This window comes from Melospiza melodia, chromosome 5 (assembly GCF_035770615.1).
Source record: "Melospiza melodia melodia isolate bMelMel2 chromosome 5, bMelMel2.pri, whole genome shotgun sequence".
NCBI lineage: Eukaryota > Metazoa > Chordata > Aves > Passeriformes > Passerellidae > Melospiza > Melospiza melodia.
In genome coordinates this window covers 2,764,626-2,783,698 of record NC_086198.1, presented here as the reverse complement: position 1 = coordinate 2,783,698, position 19,073 = coordinate 2,764,626, and the positions used below count along the sequence as shown (strand labels likewise).

Sequence of the window (19,073 nt, the reverse complement as noted above, 5' to 3'; positions counted from 1 at the left end):
TTTAAGAGGGAAGTCTGCTTTTGGTGCTTTTGCAGTATTTATTACACAGAAGCTCAGTCCATGATGAGCGGTATAGATAAAAGCATGAAATGGGTAATATTATTCCTACTACTATGTACTTTAATTTCTCCTGCCATAAACAAAAGCCTCTTTCATCTTTTTCTTCTGGTTTAAAAGATACTTTTTCAAATTGGTAGGTAAGGCATGTGGCAATGAAAACAAGACTCTTTCCATATTTGTCTTTCCCCTTAAACTGGTCATGGGAGTTTCAATTTTTTAATCACTGCACTATAAACAGAGGGACCGCTGAAATGCTTCTTAGAAAATTTCTGTTTACAGCTGTGCTAACAAATCTTTGAGACATGCAAGGGGCTTGATTTGTGGTGTACTCTGTGACCTCAGCTCTGCTACTTATCTTCTTCAGGGACAAGATTTTTTCAGGAGTCTTCTCAGATTAACTTAGCTTTTATGAGAGAGAACATTTGGCTGCTAGAGCCAGACTAATGTTTTAATGTAAAAAAAGCTTGTTAATTCTCTCTGATGATAATACTTCTAAGTCAAAGTCACTCATTAGCCCTTAGAATTACCCTCAACATATAAACATCAGTGTCAGCAGAACAGAAACTTTCCAGAAAGTTCTGAAGCCTGCAATTTAAGAGGCAAAGACCATAGATAGAGTGGCAAACAGTATTAGCTTTTCTTGTAGTGATTTTAAAGCTATTCCAAGCCTATATGTCATGACTACTTTATGTCTGTCAGTAGAATTTTCACACATGCATAGTCACCATTGACTGGTATTTCACCTTGTTTACAAGGACATAAACAATTCTATTAGAAGTTTAAAAATTCACAAACTAAAGGAGACCTGTAAAATTTTACAGTAAATCTATTCACAGATATCCTGCAGTCTTCTGAATGTGATCATTCTGAATGTGATCATGTCATCAGACATGCTGGTCTTAAGAGAAAACAGACAGAACTGCCTGTAGATAAGCAGCACTGTAGGTTTTTTGGATAAACACTTTAAAACAATGGCAACTTCTTTGATGGGAGCAATCTGGCAAGGAAGGGTATGCAACTCAAGCCCATCTACTGCTTATGGCAGAGTACAGTATCTTCTGTGAAGTTTCTGTGTTCAACAGTATGAGAAGCCCTGGAAGTGTAGTGGAAGAGATGACACTCCACCTGGTAAAATGAAGATTTTAGGGCCAGCTCAGTGAAGAATAGCGCAAGCTTTAGGTACTGATGCAAAAAGTGACAGAAAATATATTCTGGGACATATTAGGCGTTACTTGAACTGTCATTTGAGGTAAAAATTCTAAAAGCTCTATTTTCATTGAATATAGGCAATATGAGGCAGAAAAGTAAATTAAACAGTGTGGCTAAAAGGGCAGACATGAAGCTAAAAGAATTCCCATGACCTTCGGGACTTGTATCACTGGTGAATGATCTTCATGACATACCAGATCAAAAAGACAAAATGGACACAGGAGTTTTAAATAGTATTATATGAAAATGCTGAAAATTAAGATGTTTTAGAGGCAGGCCACAGTATCCAGTACCTGCAATCCAGTAACAAATGTTTAGTTACAGCTGTACTGGAAAGACCATGATGTAACTGAGCCAAGGATCAGCTGAATCACAGTCTCATGAAATCCTCTAGCCTTGCCTCCCAAATGATGCTCTCAAAACGACACATTTTGGAATAATCAAAGAAAAAAAAAATAAAGCAAACATCCCCTAATGTTTATCTTCATTTAACACTTCACCCAAAACCAGCTGTGCAACTTCAGTTGTGTCAGTACATGATTATAAAAAAATCCTCTAATTACATGAATAATTTCATTATTTGAAGGTGTGTTGGACATATTCATTGATTATTCATATTCATTGACTTTTGTAAGGAAAAGGAATTCATAATAAAGGATGTTTGGAGGAAAATTCAAGTGTTCCAAAGTTGTTTATGCATCACATAAGGTACATTTACAGAATTTCACAAGCTCCATAAAATTTTTTTCAAAATGTATGGGAAGATCAAGACTGATTTTCATACTGACAGACTCACAAAACACTAACAAAAGAGCAGGGAGAGTATAAAACGTGAAGTTCAGAAATTAATATGTTCAATGACATATCACAATCACAGAATATACTGAGTTGAAAGGGACTCACAAGGACCATTAAGTCCAACTCCTGGCCCCACACAGGACAACAGTCTGCACTCTATATAAAGCCACAAGCTTTGAAGTAATGGGGCACAATAAAATCACAATTTCCCATATTCAGAACAGGTGACTTACCCCAAACACAAATTCACAAATCTCTGCCTCATCTCTAAAGTGCTACAGAATAAATAGCATATAAGGCTTGAGATTCAGAGAAACTTGGTATCCTTCACAGTATTTAGAGGTTCTCTCAAGCTTTTTAACGTGGCTGAAGTCAACATACTGCATTATTATGGACACTCACTTTACAGAGACAGTAGGTCTCACTCAGGTAAGACAGTCTGACACTGCCTTACCTGACACACATAAGGTGTGGAAGGATCCAAAAAGCCCAAGGTGAAATGACCTTAGTGAAGCAACAGTCCAGAATAAGGATGGATCTTAATAGTTTCTCTCAAAAAGTACTACAGCACCATTGAAGTTGAAAAGATTCCTTTTTGCTATACCTAAATATACTAAACAAACCATGCTAGGCATGGTCAGAACACGCATCCATCACTCAAATAAATCTCACTATGCAGCCCCTGAAATTCCTTGTGAGGCTGTGGGCATTGTATTGATCTTGAAGATCCTAACACAACTATAAAGAAGAGTCTATACACATAACAAGCAACATTTAGAATCAGATGACCAAATAAGTGATGCAAAAAATTAGGTGTTCTGAAAGAAAGAAAAAGGATATTTAAAAAATACTCAGCTAAAATGTGCATGCTAGACACACGATATAATTTTTTTTTTTTCTTTTTGGGGATAAAATCAATGGTGGATTAGTGCAACTCTGACAAAAGAAACAGGATGGACATTACAGGCATCCATGCAATAGCTAAAAGATACAAATTCAAAGAGAATATGAGGAGACACTGAAGAAAGTAAGTGACAGAAAGCAGAAGGATGGATCAGATAAAATTGGGGATGTAGTAAAAGAAATTAAATGCATTAACTATATATTCATTCTATGAAAAACCAAGTTGGAAGAAAAGCTGCAGTTATAGTTTGGTACAAGGCTTCTTTATGGCTGTGAAAGATGATATCTTCTGCAGTTATTTAGGATAAAGAACTATGGCTGTCATACTGGGACAAAAGACTGTTCAAGACAAAAGAATGAAGCTGAGAAATGTTCATGAGAACATAAAGTATTGGAACAAGTAGATTTAGTAGCACAACTGGAATGCTACATACAAGCCACTATCACCCAAACAGTGAAGACCAAAAATGGCTTAAAACCTGGGCTTTTACAATATTACAACAGTGGATGTAACCAGAGACAGACAGTTGTAAAATAAGAAGGAAATTCATTCTCAGCTGATAAGACATTACTCAGCATTGCACACGCCTCAAAAAAAGGTCAACAAACATATAAACAGTATGGGTTCAAATAAAACAGACTGATGTCAGTTCCAGATAGTATTTTACTTTCTTGGAAAATGCTTCCCAAGCTAATAATAGAATTCTGAAAAAAAAAATCATGTGGTTGGAAAATTTTGTTCCATACTTAGAAAGGCCTTACTCTTATTGTTTTATTACATACTTCTGTTATCTTTTTTTGGTGTCAATGGTCTGCACAATGCATACACTACTGCTGCTTGAAGGGCTTTACAGTGTTATCAGGAAAATCAATAGATCCAAGCAAGTTAACTGTATCAGTAAAAGTCACTAGTGACAGAAAAACACGCAGTGATTTTTTTTTTCTGAATTCCCAAAACTAGAAAATGGGAATGTCATATTCAAAATTATTCTACTATTTGCTTCACTTCATTGAGATTAATTTCAAAATTCCTATTAATTCTCTTCTCCATAGCCCCTCCTTTCTGAACAGTGCCAGTACATGAAATTTTGAAGGCAATGCCGGTCCACCAAAACAAGCCATCTGTCTGGACAATAAACAAAGCAATAGGTACTGATTTAAACAGCTTAACTCCCAGCAAACTCTATTGCCCAGTGTCCATAATCCAAAAAAAAAAAAAAAAAAAAAAAAAGCTGAACAGCAAGAATCAACAAATACTTACCAGTAAATCCTAAATGCTGTATTTCAGATTGTTCAACTCTTTTTCTCTAACTTACTAAAAAATTTCTATCTTTGGAAATTGTTTTGACTGAAGTTGCATTGTAGCTGTACTTTCTTCCAGATACTACTAGTATGGAATGCTATCAAGCCTATCTGTACACGTAGAAAAGGTTTCATACCTGAACATTCCTCATGTTTCACAACGATTTGTAAACTGAAGGCATTTGATGTAGATGCAGCATATATGAACTGATAAAGTGTATTTTTTAAAGTCATTGTTTCCTAAACATAGTTACAGTTTAAAAACAAAACAGGGTTTGATATAGAAAACACATGTAGGAAAAAATTCTCTAGGGACTGCAGAAAGCAATAGAAGCCAATGGATTTATATTCTCTACACTGATAGCCTGAAAATCATGGCATAAAGCAAGATCAATGAGAGTATCAAATGAAATGTAATGAATTATAAGCTTTGGTTGGGAACAAATATGGAAAATTGTTCATGACAGATAGAAGAACAAAAAGGACAGTCCTAAAAGCAAAAATCTCAGGGAGAACAAGACAGAGGTGACATGCATGCAAGTGCTCAGAAATTTAGTATTCAACATATGGACAGAGATTGGAAGAAAAAGGTCACATCTGAACTTTGAGTTTGGATATGGAGTCAATGAAGTCTACAGAGGATTGCAAAGATGGTTCTGGAAGACAGTAAGGAAAAGGACAACTAATGCCCTTTCATTAGGGTTTCACTAGAAGATTTTTTGAAGTCTGCTCCTCCAAAGGAGCAAAAATAACAGCATTGGAGAGACCGCTGCCATTTGTTGTTGAAGAGCTGGAAAAACAACCTAAAGCTGCTTAACACCCCAGAGAATAAAAAAACAGCAAGAAGAAAAGACAAAATTAACTATGCCTACTTGTATGCATTATATAAACCTTTAGGGCATGCTGGATAACATGCTGTTTTGTTTTACTTATGAGCAACAAAATGTTTCATTATCCCTGTCAGATAATGATCAAGTACAAGAACTGAATCAAATGCATTCCTCTAACAGTGCAATCTAAGATGATCAGAAACCTGGTGGAAGCCAGATGTTGTGAACAAAAGTGAAGACCCTTCTGGAAAGCCTCTTTGTAACAAGGTTTTTTTTATGTTGGCATCTAGCTCCATGCACATCCATTTTGCAGATGGTGCAGAGTATCCTTGAGTAGATGTACTGTTCTGCACGGTGGCCAAGAAGAATTCCAGGCTGGAGTTAAAAACTAAGGTGAATAATTAAGTTCAGGGCAAATGAGTCAGGGTACTTATCAACCTTATATCAATACTTACCGACTATACTTCTCAAATGACACTAACAGCAAAAAAAAACTCGTCCTGAAACATTCTGGACTCTGAAGAGTCCCATTTCTTTTCCAGAAGCAAGAGAAATTAAAGCACTAAAGAACAGCACCATTTTGAGGCTGCCACCTGAATGGCACCCCGTGGACTGGAACGACCCTGCAAGAATGAGAGCTTGCAGCGGGGCCCTTTCTGTCCACCAGGAGCACCAAAATTCCTGCAGCTCTCATCACTGGGTGTGGGCTGGGGCCTTCAACCCTGAGAGCAGTCTCTGCTCAAACAGAGAGACTCCAGCCCCCAGCAATCATCCAGGTACCCTTGCAGAGAGCAGAACCTTACTGCTAATAACCAACTCAATAATTAGACCTGTGAGAGGAAGGCTGGGTTTAGGATTACAGACTAATGAGTGCCCTACTATAGCTGACATAGTAATCCAATTTTTGCAGTTACACTGCATTCCTAATTTGTCAGCTCATATGACTCCTCTTTCCTCAGTATAGGCTCAGAGTTTCTGAATATAGAAGTCACAAAATAATTTTACTTTACACATGATCATTAGACGGTCATTTATTTGCAGTGCACTAAAAGCCAACATTTTGTGTTTTTATAAAAAAGTATTTGATCACATACTGCATTTGTACTTCTCAAAAGAATACGTAAAAATGTTCCAACAAATAAATTAAAATAATACTGCAAATATGTCTTCAGAATAGGTTATTAGCTTAAATGAAACATACTGGAGCTGCCTTGCAATGCTACTATTGAAAATTTCATTTACTTCATTGGAATACCTGTATAAGAGAGTAGACCAAAAACAACACAAGCAAATCTATGATATGGAGATTTATTTGCAAGACAAGCAAATTTCTTGTTTTTGAGTAAAGTAAGCAAATATTCTGTCCAGTCATCACAATGAATGATCAGCAATTCAAAAGAGAGAAACAGGTGAAATTTCTGTGAAATTTGAATTTGATTAAGAAATTTTACTGATAAATATGAGGCATATGAATACCTATATAAGCAGAAGATCTTAGAAATCCATTCACTGCTTTGGTGATAGTTGTGTCTGCACTAGAAAGGCACGCTCAGGCAGCTTTACCCCAGGAACACTCTGGCAGCAAAGGCCTGCCACTGCAATAGCTTGAGAAAAGGAAAACAAAACACCCACTAGCCATGAAAAAAGCTTGCAATGAAAGGATGCATCACTCTTGTGACAGATGGGACATCCCAGTAGAAAACAAGCACCAATAACAAGCTGACTGCAAATTCTACGCCCACTAGGTTGCTTGAACTTATCTTGTATGCCTCATTTTTTTCCATTCATACTTCTGCACGTCCACATTTGTAAGATTCAGCCACAGCTTTAGGTCATGTTGCAGATAAGAACATCTGCAAGTGGTATTGACAAGGTACAAGTGCAAGCTTTGCACAAGTGTATAATCGCCTGTAGATTGTCACAAATTATGCACTAGAAATTCTTAGCAGGAATAATTAAAAAAGCAGCACTTCATTTAAAAGTATAGTATTCCTAATGCCCCCAACAATTCTGCAGCATCTCAGAATTCTATTTTTACAGAGTGTATAAATATCAGTTTTGACAGAACGTGTAAAGGGGACCATGAGGGAGAGACCAGAGTCAACAACAACTCTAAAATAAGAGCCTTTCAGAAAAAAACTTGACATCCACACTCAGTGGAAAAATGTAGGGGAAAAAAAAAAAAAAACAAAGGAAAACAAAAAAAAACAGCAGAAAACAATTTAGCAAGCTAGTGAAAAATTGTTCTTCAATACAGGAGTGGTCATCTTCATGCCATCCTCAGCACAACGGGTACGGATCATCCAAAGAAAAAATGGAAATGCACGATGAGCAAAGCATGTCAAATTCACAGGAACAAAAGTGGATACGTTAGGTAAATACAAAATATTTTTGGAAATTGCCTACAAAGGAGACAATTATTGTGCCACAAAAATTAAGAAAATCAAGGCAGTTTCCCACCAATCGACAAAATGTTCATAGTCATTATCAAGCACTGCAGTAGTGGGATGCACTAAAGGGGCAAGAGAAATAAGAACACCTGCAAAAAACAACAGTATGTACACAAATTTGTAAGTGAAAACAAAATGCCCAATTATCTGCCGAAAAATTGTTCAAAAACTTTTGCTGCAAGAGCAAGAAAATCAGACTGCATTTTGAGCTCTACATTAGATATTTAATATATGCTAAGACATAAACTGCTGTTTTCTCCATACTTACCAGTATACAGAGGAGATGAAAAGCTCTTTTACTGAGCTTGACGAGGATTACTTTGTTAACTCTGTAGTCCTGAAAGTTTGCATCCAGAACAGTTAGAATGAGCCTGTCCAATGAAGATTATGTGTACATGACACTCATGAATACAAAAATTCCCATGGGAAGCTGTCTCAACAACCATGAATTAAAAAAAAACCAAAATTCTTCTAATTTATCCTAAGAATTAAAGCTACCACCTGTGTCTAGGTGCTGCAAAGGTAAAGATTACTGTCCTTCCTCCCCTCAGAAATGCTGAATATTGTTCTCCTGTGTATGAGAGCCTAATTTCTGGAGTGTGTATATCCACAAGTAATACACAAAATTATGAGTTACAATGTGCCAGCAGATGCTGCAATAGGAAAAAAAAGGTTAAATGAAAAGGTCTTTCTACAAAAAACACCAAATTAGAGGAAATGTTTCTGGATGTGTGAGTATCTGTAAATTCATAAACCTAAACTACACAAAATTAAGTAACCTTTGGTTTGAATAACTTCTGCAACATGGTAAAAATCAGTAGGATTTACATGTGCTTTAATACAAATGTGGTTCTGTACATACCCAAGACAAGACACAGCCAATGCCATGACAATCCTTAGTGACAGATGTTGGAATGTGTTACCTCATCAGGAACGGAGAATAAGATGGGTTTACAAGCACTGAAGAGATTCTCAACAGTACAGTTCTTCAGACAAGGGAAAAAAAAAAAAAACAACTGAAAAATTAGTGGTCACAGACAGCCAGACTGAGAAATTTCCAAAGGAACATCATACACATATGATATGGTTCACAACAGAAACACCCATCTATACATCTACAGCAGCAAACCCCCAATTTACTCGGATTAATCAATGTAATAAAGAACAATGAGTTCCTAGAAAGTAGAAAAGGACAAATATATCAAGAATATACTTGTGTGATCTGACCAGACAACTCTAGTACAAGTAAAATTGTCTTTGTCCTAAGTAATAATTCCCATTTGTAACCCTGCAAAGTAGCAACCAGTGGTGGTCTCTTGTGTTTTATTTATTCCTAAGTGTGTTCTTGAAGCATCAATTTCCAGACTTAATAGCTTGCATACCTACTATACATGAAATTTTAAGTGGCTTCCTACAATACACCCACCTCAGGACATATAGGTCGGGCACTCATGACCCTTGCCTGCATTCAACTTTATTACAACACTATCAGCGATTCAACAAAAATCCTATTCCAACTCCAGAGTGATGGAAGACTTCTCTGCTTACCAGGCTTAGGGTTTAGGGCTATGAGCAGTACATCAGCCTTCTTACTCACTGGGCAAGTATTGCAGAGACAAAAAGTGAAGCAAGACAGGACCCTGGCAGGAGATTTGCTATTGATTTCAGTAGATACAGGATTTCACTTTTAGGGAAGTTATTTCCAGAGATCAGGCATACTTCTGGAGATGGTGCTTCCTTGCAAAGGGGAAAGGTGATTTTGTAGAAACCACACTCTTGTTAGTCTATCAACCTTCCTTTGACTAGCAAAGCAACAGCCAAGAGGTGATACTTTTATTCTCATTACAGGAATAGCAATGCTATGTAATATTGGTACAAAGGCAAAAGCATATAAACTGACAGAAAACACCCAATGGCAATGGGAATCATAGAATGGGTTGGCTTGAAAGGGACCTTAAAGATCATTTAGTTCCTATCCCCTGGTATGGGCAGGGACACTTTCCACTATACCAGGTTGCTCAAAGCACCACTGAGCCTGGCCTTGAACACTTCATGCAGCATCCAAAACCTCACTAAGCCACCTTCCAATGTATCAACACTTCTTCAGCCGGGGCAAGGTGATTCCAAAAGGATTTCTATGAACACCCACAACACCTGAAAGTTGTATTTGATGACTGAAAAGGTCCCATTCAATCCTGTGTTCGAAGTGAGAGCTAATTCAGTGACAGATTCAGGGAAGGTTCAGAGATGCAATATGGAGTAATGGTAATGTGGGGAAGAACCTAGGTTTTAAAAAGTAGATTAATATTATGTGAACCTGCATGTTAGTTGATGCACATTGCAATGCTCAAATTACAGAAGGCAGACCTCAGCATTATACTGTCAGAGATAATCTGAGAGACATCTTTAATGTAAATAATTACTATAATTAAGATTGTGTATTTTACATTGATATGCCTTAACTTTAAATAAAGACCATGAATTCTTCATTCAAAATAAAAGAAAAATGCAACTGAAGTAAATGACTCATTTGCATTTATGCAAACTTTAATTCTTCATGCAACTCCAAGATTTTCAAAGTATTCCTAATAAAAATGTCACAGCCTAGCTGTACTAGACTCCTTCACCTGTGAAAATGAAAAATGTCTCCCAAATACAGACAGGGAGATGAAGACATCCTTAAAAATCAAGTTAAACTAAGCAGTAGAAAACAGTTTATCAGTCATTCTAGAAAACAAACATAAAATGAAACCTGTAGTCACTACTGGGGAAAAAGAATACTCAATTTTTTTCCCAGAAGGCAAAGACTTGGTGGAACTTCTGCATGGTGTGACTGGATATCAGTTTTCAAAGCTGACCCCTGTCCTCATGCCCATTCACCACTTTGGTTCATCTCCACAGAGGTGGCCACTTGGCCTGGCTGAGTAACAAAGTTCTGGCAGCTGCACCAGAACCTCAATAGGCTTTTACTCGGTGCAGCTGGAACAGCTGACTAAAAAAGAAGTCACATTGACCTCAAAACCAAGCATGGAGCTGACCTCTGTCAGCCCAGGGGCAAACCACCTCTGCTTGGTGACCTCTCCCTGAATACAAATCAATTTTGCTAACTTTGCATCTGCAACCAAAGCCAAACCCCAAACAAACAAACTAACAAACAACCCCACGTGATATGACATAAACAGACCTTATACTTCAGCACCATGTGCAGAATACCGTGTACACATCATGCTGAATGGGGTTTCTGTAGGCCTAAATGAAAAAAGTACACATCCAGTCCAACTTGCACAACAAAGGTAACTGAACAGCCAGTTTAAAGGTGCTAACTGAAAATATAATTAATCTGAAAACATCCATAAACCTTTCCAGCTGCTTAGTCTGTGTTTGACTAGAGAATTTCAGTGCTTGGTCATGCATATAAGTGTCTAAAATTGGCTGGTTCCATTGTCTCTCATTTTCAGGAACAGGGGTTCTCAGGAAGGACAGAGAGTCCATATGAAGCACTGAAGGACTTTAGTGGAATTCTTGCAATGCAAAAGATGAGTCTTCCACCCCCAAGAAAACCCAACCTACCACCCTGCCCAAAACCCAAAGAAACAAACTCAAGTTCCCAACTCAAGTACAGGATTCTCTGATATAATCAAGACCGGAATTTGTATGAAGGCCAGTAGTCTAACACCTATTCTTCAAAAAGCATATCTAACTATACAGCCTGGTACTGTATTAGGAAATTCATAAAATTAAAAGAATGAGCTGAAAATTTTTACTTCTGGTGTTAAGTGTTTCTTCAAGGAAGGGAAGTCTGTCTCCTCATTAACCTATAGAACATGAAACTTTTTACACATCCTGGTCAGTGACTACCACAAAGCTACAGAAGTTACCATCTAAATGTTGTAAACAGCTTTGCTGATTACTTTCAGTTGCTGTTCTACTTGAAACTTTGATTATCCCGCCTGTCTACCTGTGACTTTAGGAGGGCTAGATTTGGAAAGAACTTTGGATTTTTTAGTAGCAGCATTTGTATTATAGTCTCAAGCTTTATTTAACTACACACATTAAATACATGTTCATTTGTTCATTCAATAAGCAAACATTTTCTGCGTTGTTAGCAATATGTTTTCTGTTATCTTGAGGAAATCTTAGTAACACCTGTCCTCCCGAAACAGAGGTCTGTAACTGTTTCTCAGGAGTGGAAACGTGGTATTTAAGACAGCTCAGAGATGTGACTAGAAGAGAAAAACTGCCGGCAGCAAAGGGAACAAGCTCTTATTGACATAGCAAAACTAAACTGTGATGCCTAGCATTGCAGTGACACCACAAAGTTTTTACTGCCCTAGGAAAGCAGGCCTGACCAGAGAAACAGAGTGGACATTGCCACCCCAGCACTGGATGCCTTCTCTTGGCAGCATTTTCTGTCACTAACCTAGACTTGCTGATGTCTGACCGCCAGAAAGGCACGAAGTATTATTATTGTGTTATGAAAGAAGTTGGATAGCATGAAAAGAAATAGGAAAGAGAGAAGAGCAGAAGCAAATTGGACATTGCTAATGAAAAAAACTAAAGATAAAAAAGCTTTATGAGAAAAGGAAAAACTCCTCAAAAATAACCCAAAAGAGACAGCAAAGAGTAGAGCATATGAGTATCGTTGCCCGCTGGCAGCAGCTACACTAGAAAAAGCAACGTGCCTAAAAACTTCTAAATGCAGAATCTTGCAAAAAGAATAAATACCTGAGCTTGACAGACACATGAGTAAGAATAAATTATTAATTATTTGGAATACTCACCTCTACCTTTAGGTCACTAACGGCACAGTATCATTTAAACAAGCCTTTGAAGTAAATTTTTGATTCAGTAAATTATTCAATCAAAACCAGTCTGAGGAACAACTTTATTGAAACTGTATTTTTATGCTCACTTCTGTTCAACAATTGGCAAAATTCAGCATCTCCTCTAGACATTTTCCCCTTCTCCCAACCAGCTTACCATTTTTAATACTGGAAGTTATTAATTTCTGAAATAATTTTCATTGCCATCAATATCTCTGTTTTTATCAGAACCCTGAATTTTTGCTCTAACTTCATCTTCTAAGCACTCTTCCTTGTGTCAAGGATTTGTTGGGCTACCCACAGTCTCCCAGGGCACAAAATGAAGTCCAAGGTTCACCTGTGACAAAAAGAAGGATTTCATTAGTTTCAATTCACAAAAGGAGTTTCATTTATTAGGTAAAACAATCTTTACTAGAGCATTTAATATTATAACTTTAAAACTAAAAAACAAAACATCATCAAGAACAACATTTTTCTGAAAAGGCTGATGATATCTCCAATCTGGTTATCAAAAGATAGCTCCATCCTTATTTTTAAAATTTTTATTCTAGAAAATGCATTAAGAGAGGAGCACTCTTCAACTAGATTCTTACACCGCTTGAATCAAAATCCAGGGCCAGTTTGAAAAGCCTCCAAAATTAAATTCTAACTGATAGATTCCCAACCCTAATTCTGCAATGGTTGTAGTATTCAGCAAAGAATGAAAAAAGAAAAATCATAAGTAGCTGTGTTAGTTAGCTCTTTCAAGAGTGACTTCACTGATCTGAAGAGATTTTAGAGAGATTACCCTTACTCAATATTACCCTTGAGTTCATTGTATTCTTTTCAGCACTCAGAGCTGTCTTCACAGAACTCTTGGGATCTAAAGCAGGTGAGGCAGACTGAGCATGCAAACATTGGGGTTTTTTTCCCTTTGTCACTGCCATCTCATTCAGAAAAGTAGTTACCACACATAGGTAAGTTTAAGCATGTGCGCAGTCCCAGTGAAATTAACTGCATCTTGCTGCCCTGGGGCCTCAGCAATGTCCAACTTCCTCTAAGCCTTCTTCACTAGTAACAAAGTTTTAGCAACAAAACATTTGGGCCAAGGACACGGAAAACTAGAAAAATGTACAAAAACCCAGCTAGACCTAGCACGGAACAGAGATCGGTGAGAAGCAGCTTTCCGCCCCGATTCAGTGGGTGCCCGTCACCAGCTCGGCACCAGCCCCTGCATCATCCCAGCCCATGCCAAGTGTCAGCAGGCAGGACAGGCACACAGGAGGGAGGCTGAGGCTGCTGGGCCTCCCTGCCCACGCTGCACTCCGCTGGAGGGGGCAGCCAGGGAACCTCTGGACCTCAGCACACCAAACAACAACCCGCCGGGCCAAGAGAGCCGCTCCAAAAGGAAGAGCAAGAAGAGCAAGAGGTGTAATGCCATTCAAGAAAACTTTCTTCACTGACTTTAAGAATGGTCCAGTCCTGCAGTCACTGAATACCCAAATCTACCTGTCACCAAAAGAACAGGTGTGTGTTGACATCTTAATGTCACTAGCAGAAAACTAATCTCCATAGTCAAAGGCTTAGAACTGCTCCCTCACCTTGTTCTTGATGCATTGTTTTTCTTGGTGTGGGTAACAACAAAGGCATAAGGATACCAGCAATCAACAAAATTGTCTGTATTATTACACACATCACTTAAATGATCTCCTCAGTTTTCTGAGATGCTCTGATTCGATGTTGACAGTTTCAAGTAAAAATTCCACTCGTTAAAAGTACCAACAGTTCAACACCTTGCCTAAGGCTAGTTATTGCATCTTCCCAGGGTGGATCTGTTGAATGGCCTTATTTCTGATCTATGAATATTTATAAGGTTAAATGAGACAAGGATTTACACAAAACTTCTTTTTAAAATGATCTGTTCTCATTCTTTTTGAAAATTGGCTATTAAAGAAGGCACATCAGTTTAAAGTTCAAGCTGCATGAACACGCTACCAAGATATGGTCATTAAAATCCTTATGCCTTGAATGTTTCCCTTGAACTTTGTTTCAAAGTTAAAAGATTACAGATATCATAAACCAAATTCAGTCTTTGTGTAGGTCAGCTTTAAATTACAGCTGCTCCCATCAGGACTGAATTGGCGTCAGGCACCTCTTGGATCACAAGCCACCATAAAAGAAATAACAGACCAGAACTATGAAACTTATTACAAGTCAAATACATTAAATAAAAGAGGATCCTACCAGTTGCATCATCAGCTTCTGTGTCTAGAAGAGCATCTATTGAAGCCATGCTTGTGCCTATGAAGGAGTCTGCAGTATCAGACACTCCTCGCTTGCTGAGACAAACTTCTTTGAGTTACTGACTTCTCTGCTTTGATCAGTGTCTTTTACTAACCTTCTGACTGTCAGGAAGGTTACACCACTTGTTGAGAAGGTTTTTCTAGGCCTTCCTACTATTCCCCAATGCACTTTTTTAAATTGTAAGTCCACAGGTTCAATTTGTAGTATCTTCCAATACATATGTATATAATAGAGAGTAGGACAGAGATGAAAGATGCTTTCCCCCACCAAATCCACCTTTTTGTGAAAGGGTTAAATACTCTTTATTTCTGTTAGTCCTCTCTTGCAAAGAGGGAAGAAAATCTTCAGTGAGATACATTTTCTTCAGGAGGTATCTTCTGTTCCTCCCTGACCTTTTTCCAGTGGAATTTTCATCCTGTGTCCTTTTTCCTCAATAAATGTGCCAGCAAGACTTAATTAATAAAAGTTGTTGCAAAAGTAGAAGTTTTTCTTATTACATTTCTGTAAAAAGTCGTAACTGCCTTTGGCATTACCAAGTTACAAAATAGTTGTATGGATAAATCAGATTATTTTCAATGTAATCTCTTTCTGAATAATCTGAATTAGGAAAAACAAGACCTGGGAGACTTTAGTCTTCAAACTTACCAATATTAGGCCAGGGTCTTCTAAATACTTACTTCCTGTTACAAATTTATTTGCCTAAGTCCTAATTGAAGGCCCAATTAAATGGTGCTGCTTACGTAAATAAAGTTATTCCCAGGCACAGGTTTTTGCAGGATTACTCAAGAACACTTAAAACACCTTTATAAACTTGTGTTATTTCCAAAGATTCCTTTAATCTATTTACTAACCCCCCCCATATTTTAAAGAGAAAAACCCTCAAACTTAAGAGCTTTAAAAACTTGCACCTATTTTTCTCCTAAATCAAGACTATAAACTAATCACCATATTGTACCGAGTATGTACTTGTTTTAATTAATCCTTAGTTTCAGAGGGTCAAGCAGTATCTAGTTCATGTTCCAGTCTCAAACAATTTATGTTCAGAAGAATGCTCTACTCTCCTAGCTGTTGCCAGTTTATTGCAGCTCTTAACAGTCACTATTGACAAAAAAAGGCAAGAACAAGAAATGCAGTAAGAGAGAGCAAGTGAGCACGTGTCGAGATTCAGGAGGGATTACATGATATCTACAGCAGAGATATGCACACACAGAGCCAAGCATTCAGTCATGTCTCCAGAAAAATGACACCACGTTTATTTCAGATTTGTCCGTATTGCAAACTACCCACAGAAGTGCCAAAGCATAGATTTATTAATTAAGGAAGTGGAGAATATCACCCCTTCCCCTAGAGTAACCCCAGTAATATGCCTGCCTCAACCCTAAAAACATCTAAAAGTCTTCCAAGGAACAAAGGTAGCAAAGTGCTCACTTGGACTTAGGGAGTTGGAGCCTCCTCTCAATTACAGGCACGTGTTGCCCTGCCAGCTCCAGTGAATGACATTTCTGCCAATGAAAGCATGAAGATAACAGAGCTTTCAGAATTTACAACGGTGGCAATTGTAGAGAGGAAAAAAATTAAAACCTGTTATTCTTCATTTTGATCTTGTGTGAGGCATTCCACTGTGGCTGAATGAAACTGAAGTAGATAATCCACTAGAATTACCTGAATTAACCTCAGAAAGACAAGCGTGCCACTGTCTGCCAGAGTCCAGTACTAGAGAGCTTTCTTAGGCTAGCTCAAAGCCCAGGCTCAAGTTCCCCCTCAGATGAATTTAAAGCTATTAACTAATGAACTTAATGCAGTAGTAATGGAGACCTCGACAGCCCAGTAGTGAAAAAAAATAAAAGCCCAGTTGTGAAAAAAAATAAAAGCAGCTTCTCAGTTGTCATGGAGTGAAATTCTGCTTTCATTGCCAGTACAGGTCTCTTCCCATGCTCCTGTATTTTTTTCAATGAAAGATGCATAGGGTTTGGAGTGCACAGATTTGGTACACGTGCGCAGCAGCTGGTCCGACATGATAAAGCAGAATGAATCTGAAGAAGTTCCTGCCTGTCTGACCAATAATCCATGAACTAAGAGGGATTTACTCAATAGACCAGCACAGATTCTATCCTGTCAAAATTAGAGACTGATTTTTTTTAAAAGTGCCTAAAGCTGTTTTCTGTTAGATGCTTTCCATTCCCCAAAGACCTAGACAGCAAGTAGGAGGCGAACAAAGGTGGGGGGAGGGAACTGTCTGAATCCTGCAATGTTTATAACTTCGCATTCGCTTGATTTGAAGCTCCAACCATAGAATTTGTTACTGAAGACATTTCTGTAACTCAAAGAAAATCAATCAGAAGAACAGCATCCAGCATGCACAGACACACACTGTATGCCAAGGCAGCATCCCCGGTACCGTGTCTCAATCTCATTCTTAAACACGACTTACTTGCCATCCTCTTTTGCTAGGTGGGAACTGCCGAGAGCTAAAAATAGCGCCGGGATTCAGTGGCGGGAGCTAAAAATACCCTTTCCCGCTCGATTACCGGCTCGGCAGGGAAGACGGAGCTCTTGGCATCTGCCACAGCCGGTAGCCGCCAGCTGGGGACGCGGACACGGAGCCCAGCCCGGAGTTCCGCGCTCGGGGAAAGTTTCTCCGGCAGACGGGGCGGCCGCGGCGCCGCCCCCCGGGCACACGGGACCCCCGCCCGCCCCAGCCCGGGCGGCGCCCCCGGGCCTCCCCGCCGCCCCTTACCCGCGTTTCGCAGCTTCTTGTTGCGGTACACGGACAGGATGACCAAGAGGTTGCCCAGCAGGTCCACCGCGATGGTGAAGATGAGGATGGCGGCCAGAGTGGAGGTCACCCAGGGCTGGCGGCGCGGGGCGCCCTCGGCCGGCGGGTCCCGCGGGAGGACGGAGCTGTTCAGCTCGCTCTCGTTCACTCTCATCCTGCCGCCGAGCCTCCCGGGGCGCTACCGGCTACCGGCGGGGCCCGCCCGCGCCGCCTCCGGCGGGGGCAGCTCAGGTCGGGGCGGGGGTCGCGGCGGCGGCCGCCCTGCGCCGCGGGGCTGCCCGCCCTAGGGCGGAGCGGGGCAGGCGGGAGCGGGCGCGCCTCCCATGGCGGCCGGCGCTCGGGCAGGAAGTTTCCCCGAAGCGTGCATGTGCCGCGGCGGGACACTTTTATAGCCCGCCCGCGCCGCCGCCCCGCCCGCCGCCACCGCTGCCGCCAGGTGACACCGAGCCGCCCCCGCGCCGGCACGTGCGCGGCCGGGGCTCCAGCTGCTGCCGCGCGGCGCCACAGCGCCCCCCCGCGGCCGCCCCGCGCCGCAGCGCCATTCACGGCGCGCCGCGCTTCCCCATTCATGCTCCCGGCCGCTCCATTCAGCGCCGGCCGCTCCATTCACCGGCGGAGGCGCGGCGGGGATCGACGGGGCTTGCTGTCTGCGGTTGGGTGGTTTGCGGCGCTCGGCGCTATTTTTAGCCCTCCTGGTTAACGCCGGCTCTTAATTAGGCGCCCGCCGAACTCCCCTCCCCTCCTCCCCCCTCCTTTATTTAACATCGCACCCGCACGGTAACGTGAGCGCGGCGAGAAACCTCCCATCGGGGAGCGGGTCGGGGCTGCTATAAAAAGCTCCTCGCGAAGGAGACTGGCTGGCTGGGCAGGGGGGGCGTCTGAGGACCCGCGTCCCGGGAGCACCACGTGCTGCCGCAGCGAGGGGGCGGCGTGGGGGACGCGCAGCGCCTCGGCTGCCCCCCCGCCTTCCTCCCCTGCAGCCTCTCTTCCTCCCCCGCACCCGGGGCAGCGGGGGCGGTCTGCACAGGGAAGACGGAGAGAAAGGTAGCGGGGATGCCCCGTGCCACCCCTGCGAGCCCGGTGAAGTCTGGATCGCCTGTTCCCCAAAAGCAGCCTTTGCTTCAAAGAAAGGAGGGAGCAGGGAGCCATTGCCCAGCCGTGAGGAGGACCCAGTTGACTGAATAGGGTACCCCTTCACCCTCTCGTGAGGTGGGCGCACTGGTAAATAAATTAAATTAATAAAAAAAAAAAAAAGGCACTTTCTTCTGACTGAATCTTCTCGCTTGTATGGCATTGAGCTGATGAAAATCTCCGAGCAAACTGGGCGTGGGAATCACTCTCCCATTCAGGACAACGGGCTGCGAGTGCGGGCGGCAGAGTGCGCGCTGTGCTCCGCGGAGCGCAGGGCTGGGCGCGGCCAGGGCGGCCCCGCGCACCCACCGCCGTCCGGCGCGGAGCCTCCGCTCTCGGGGCCGCGGCACTGCGGGGAACGAGCGGGGTCCGCGGCGGGAGCGCGGGGCTCCCCTGCCGGTGCGCGGGGCTGCGCGGGGCTGCGCGGGGCTGCGCGGGGCTGCGCGGGGCTGCGCGGGGCTGCGCGGGGCTGCGCGGGGCTGCGCGGGGCTGCGCGGGGCGGGGGGCG

The 19,073-nt window shown here is 41.4% G+C and overlaps 1 protein-coding gene across 1 annotated transcript in view; it reads right to left on the bottom strand.

The window, feature by feature from the left end:
* MTNR1A (melatonin receptor 1A) overlaps positions 1 to 17,600 on the bottom strand; it is a 50,226-nt gene extending 32,626 nt beyond the window's left edge. The window contains exon 1 of the mRNA XM_063156014.1: positions 17,396 to 17,600. Within this exon, the coding sequence (XP_063012084.1) occupies positions 17,396 to 17,588 (193 nt within the window). The 5' untranslated portion in view covers positions 17,589 to 17,600. The remainder of the gene's footprint in view (positions 1 to 17,395) is intronic.
* Between the last annotated feature and the right edge of the window lie 1,473 nt (positions 17,601 to 19,073).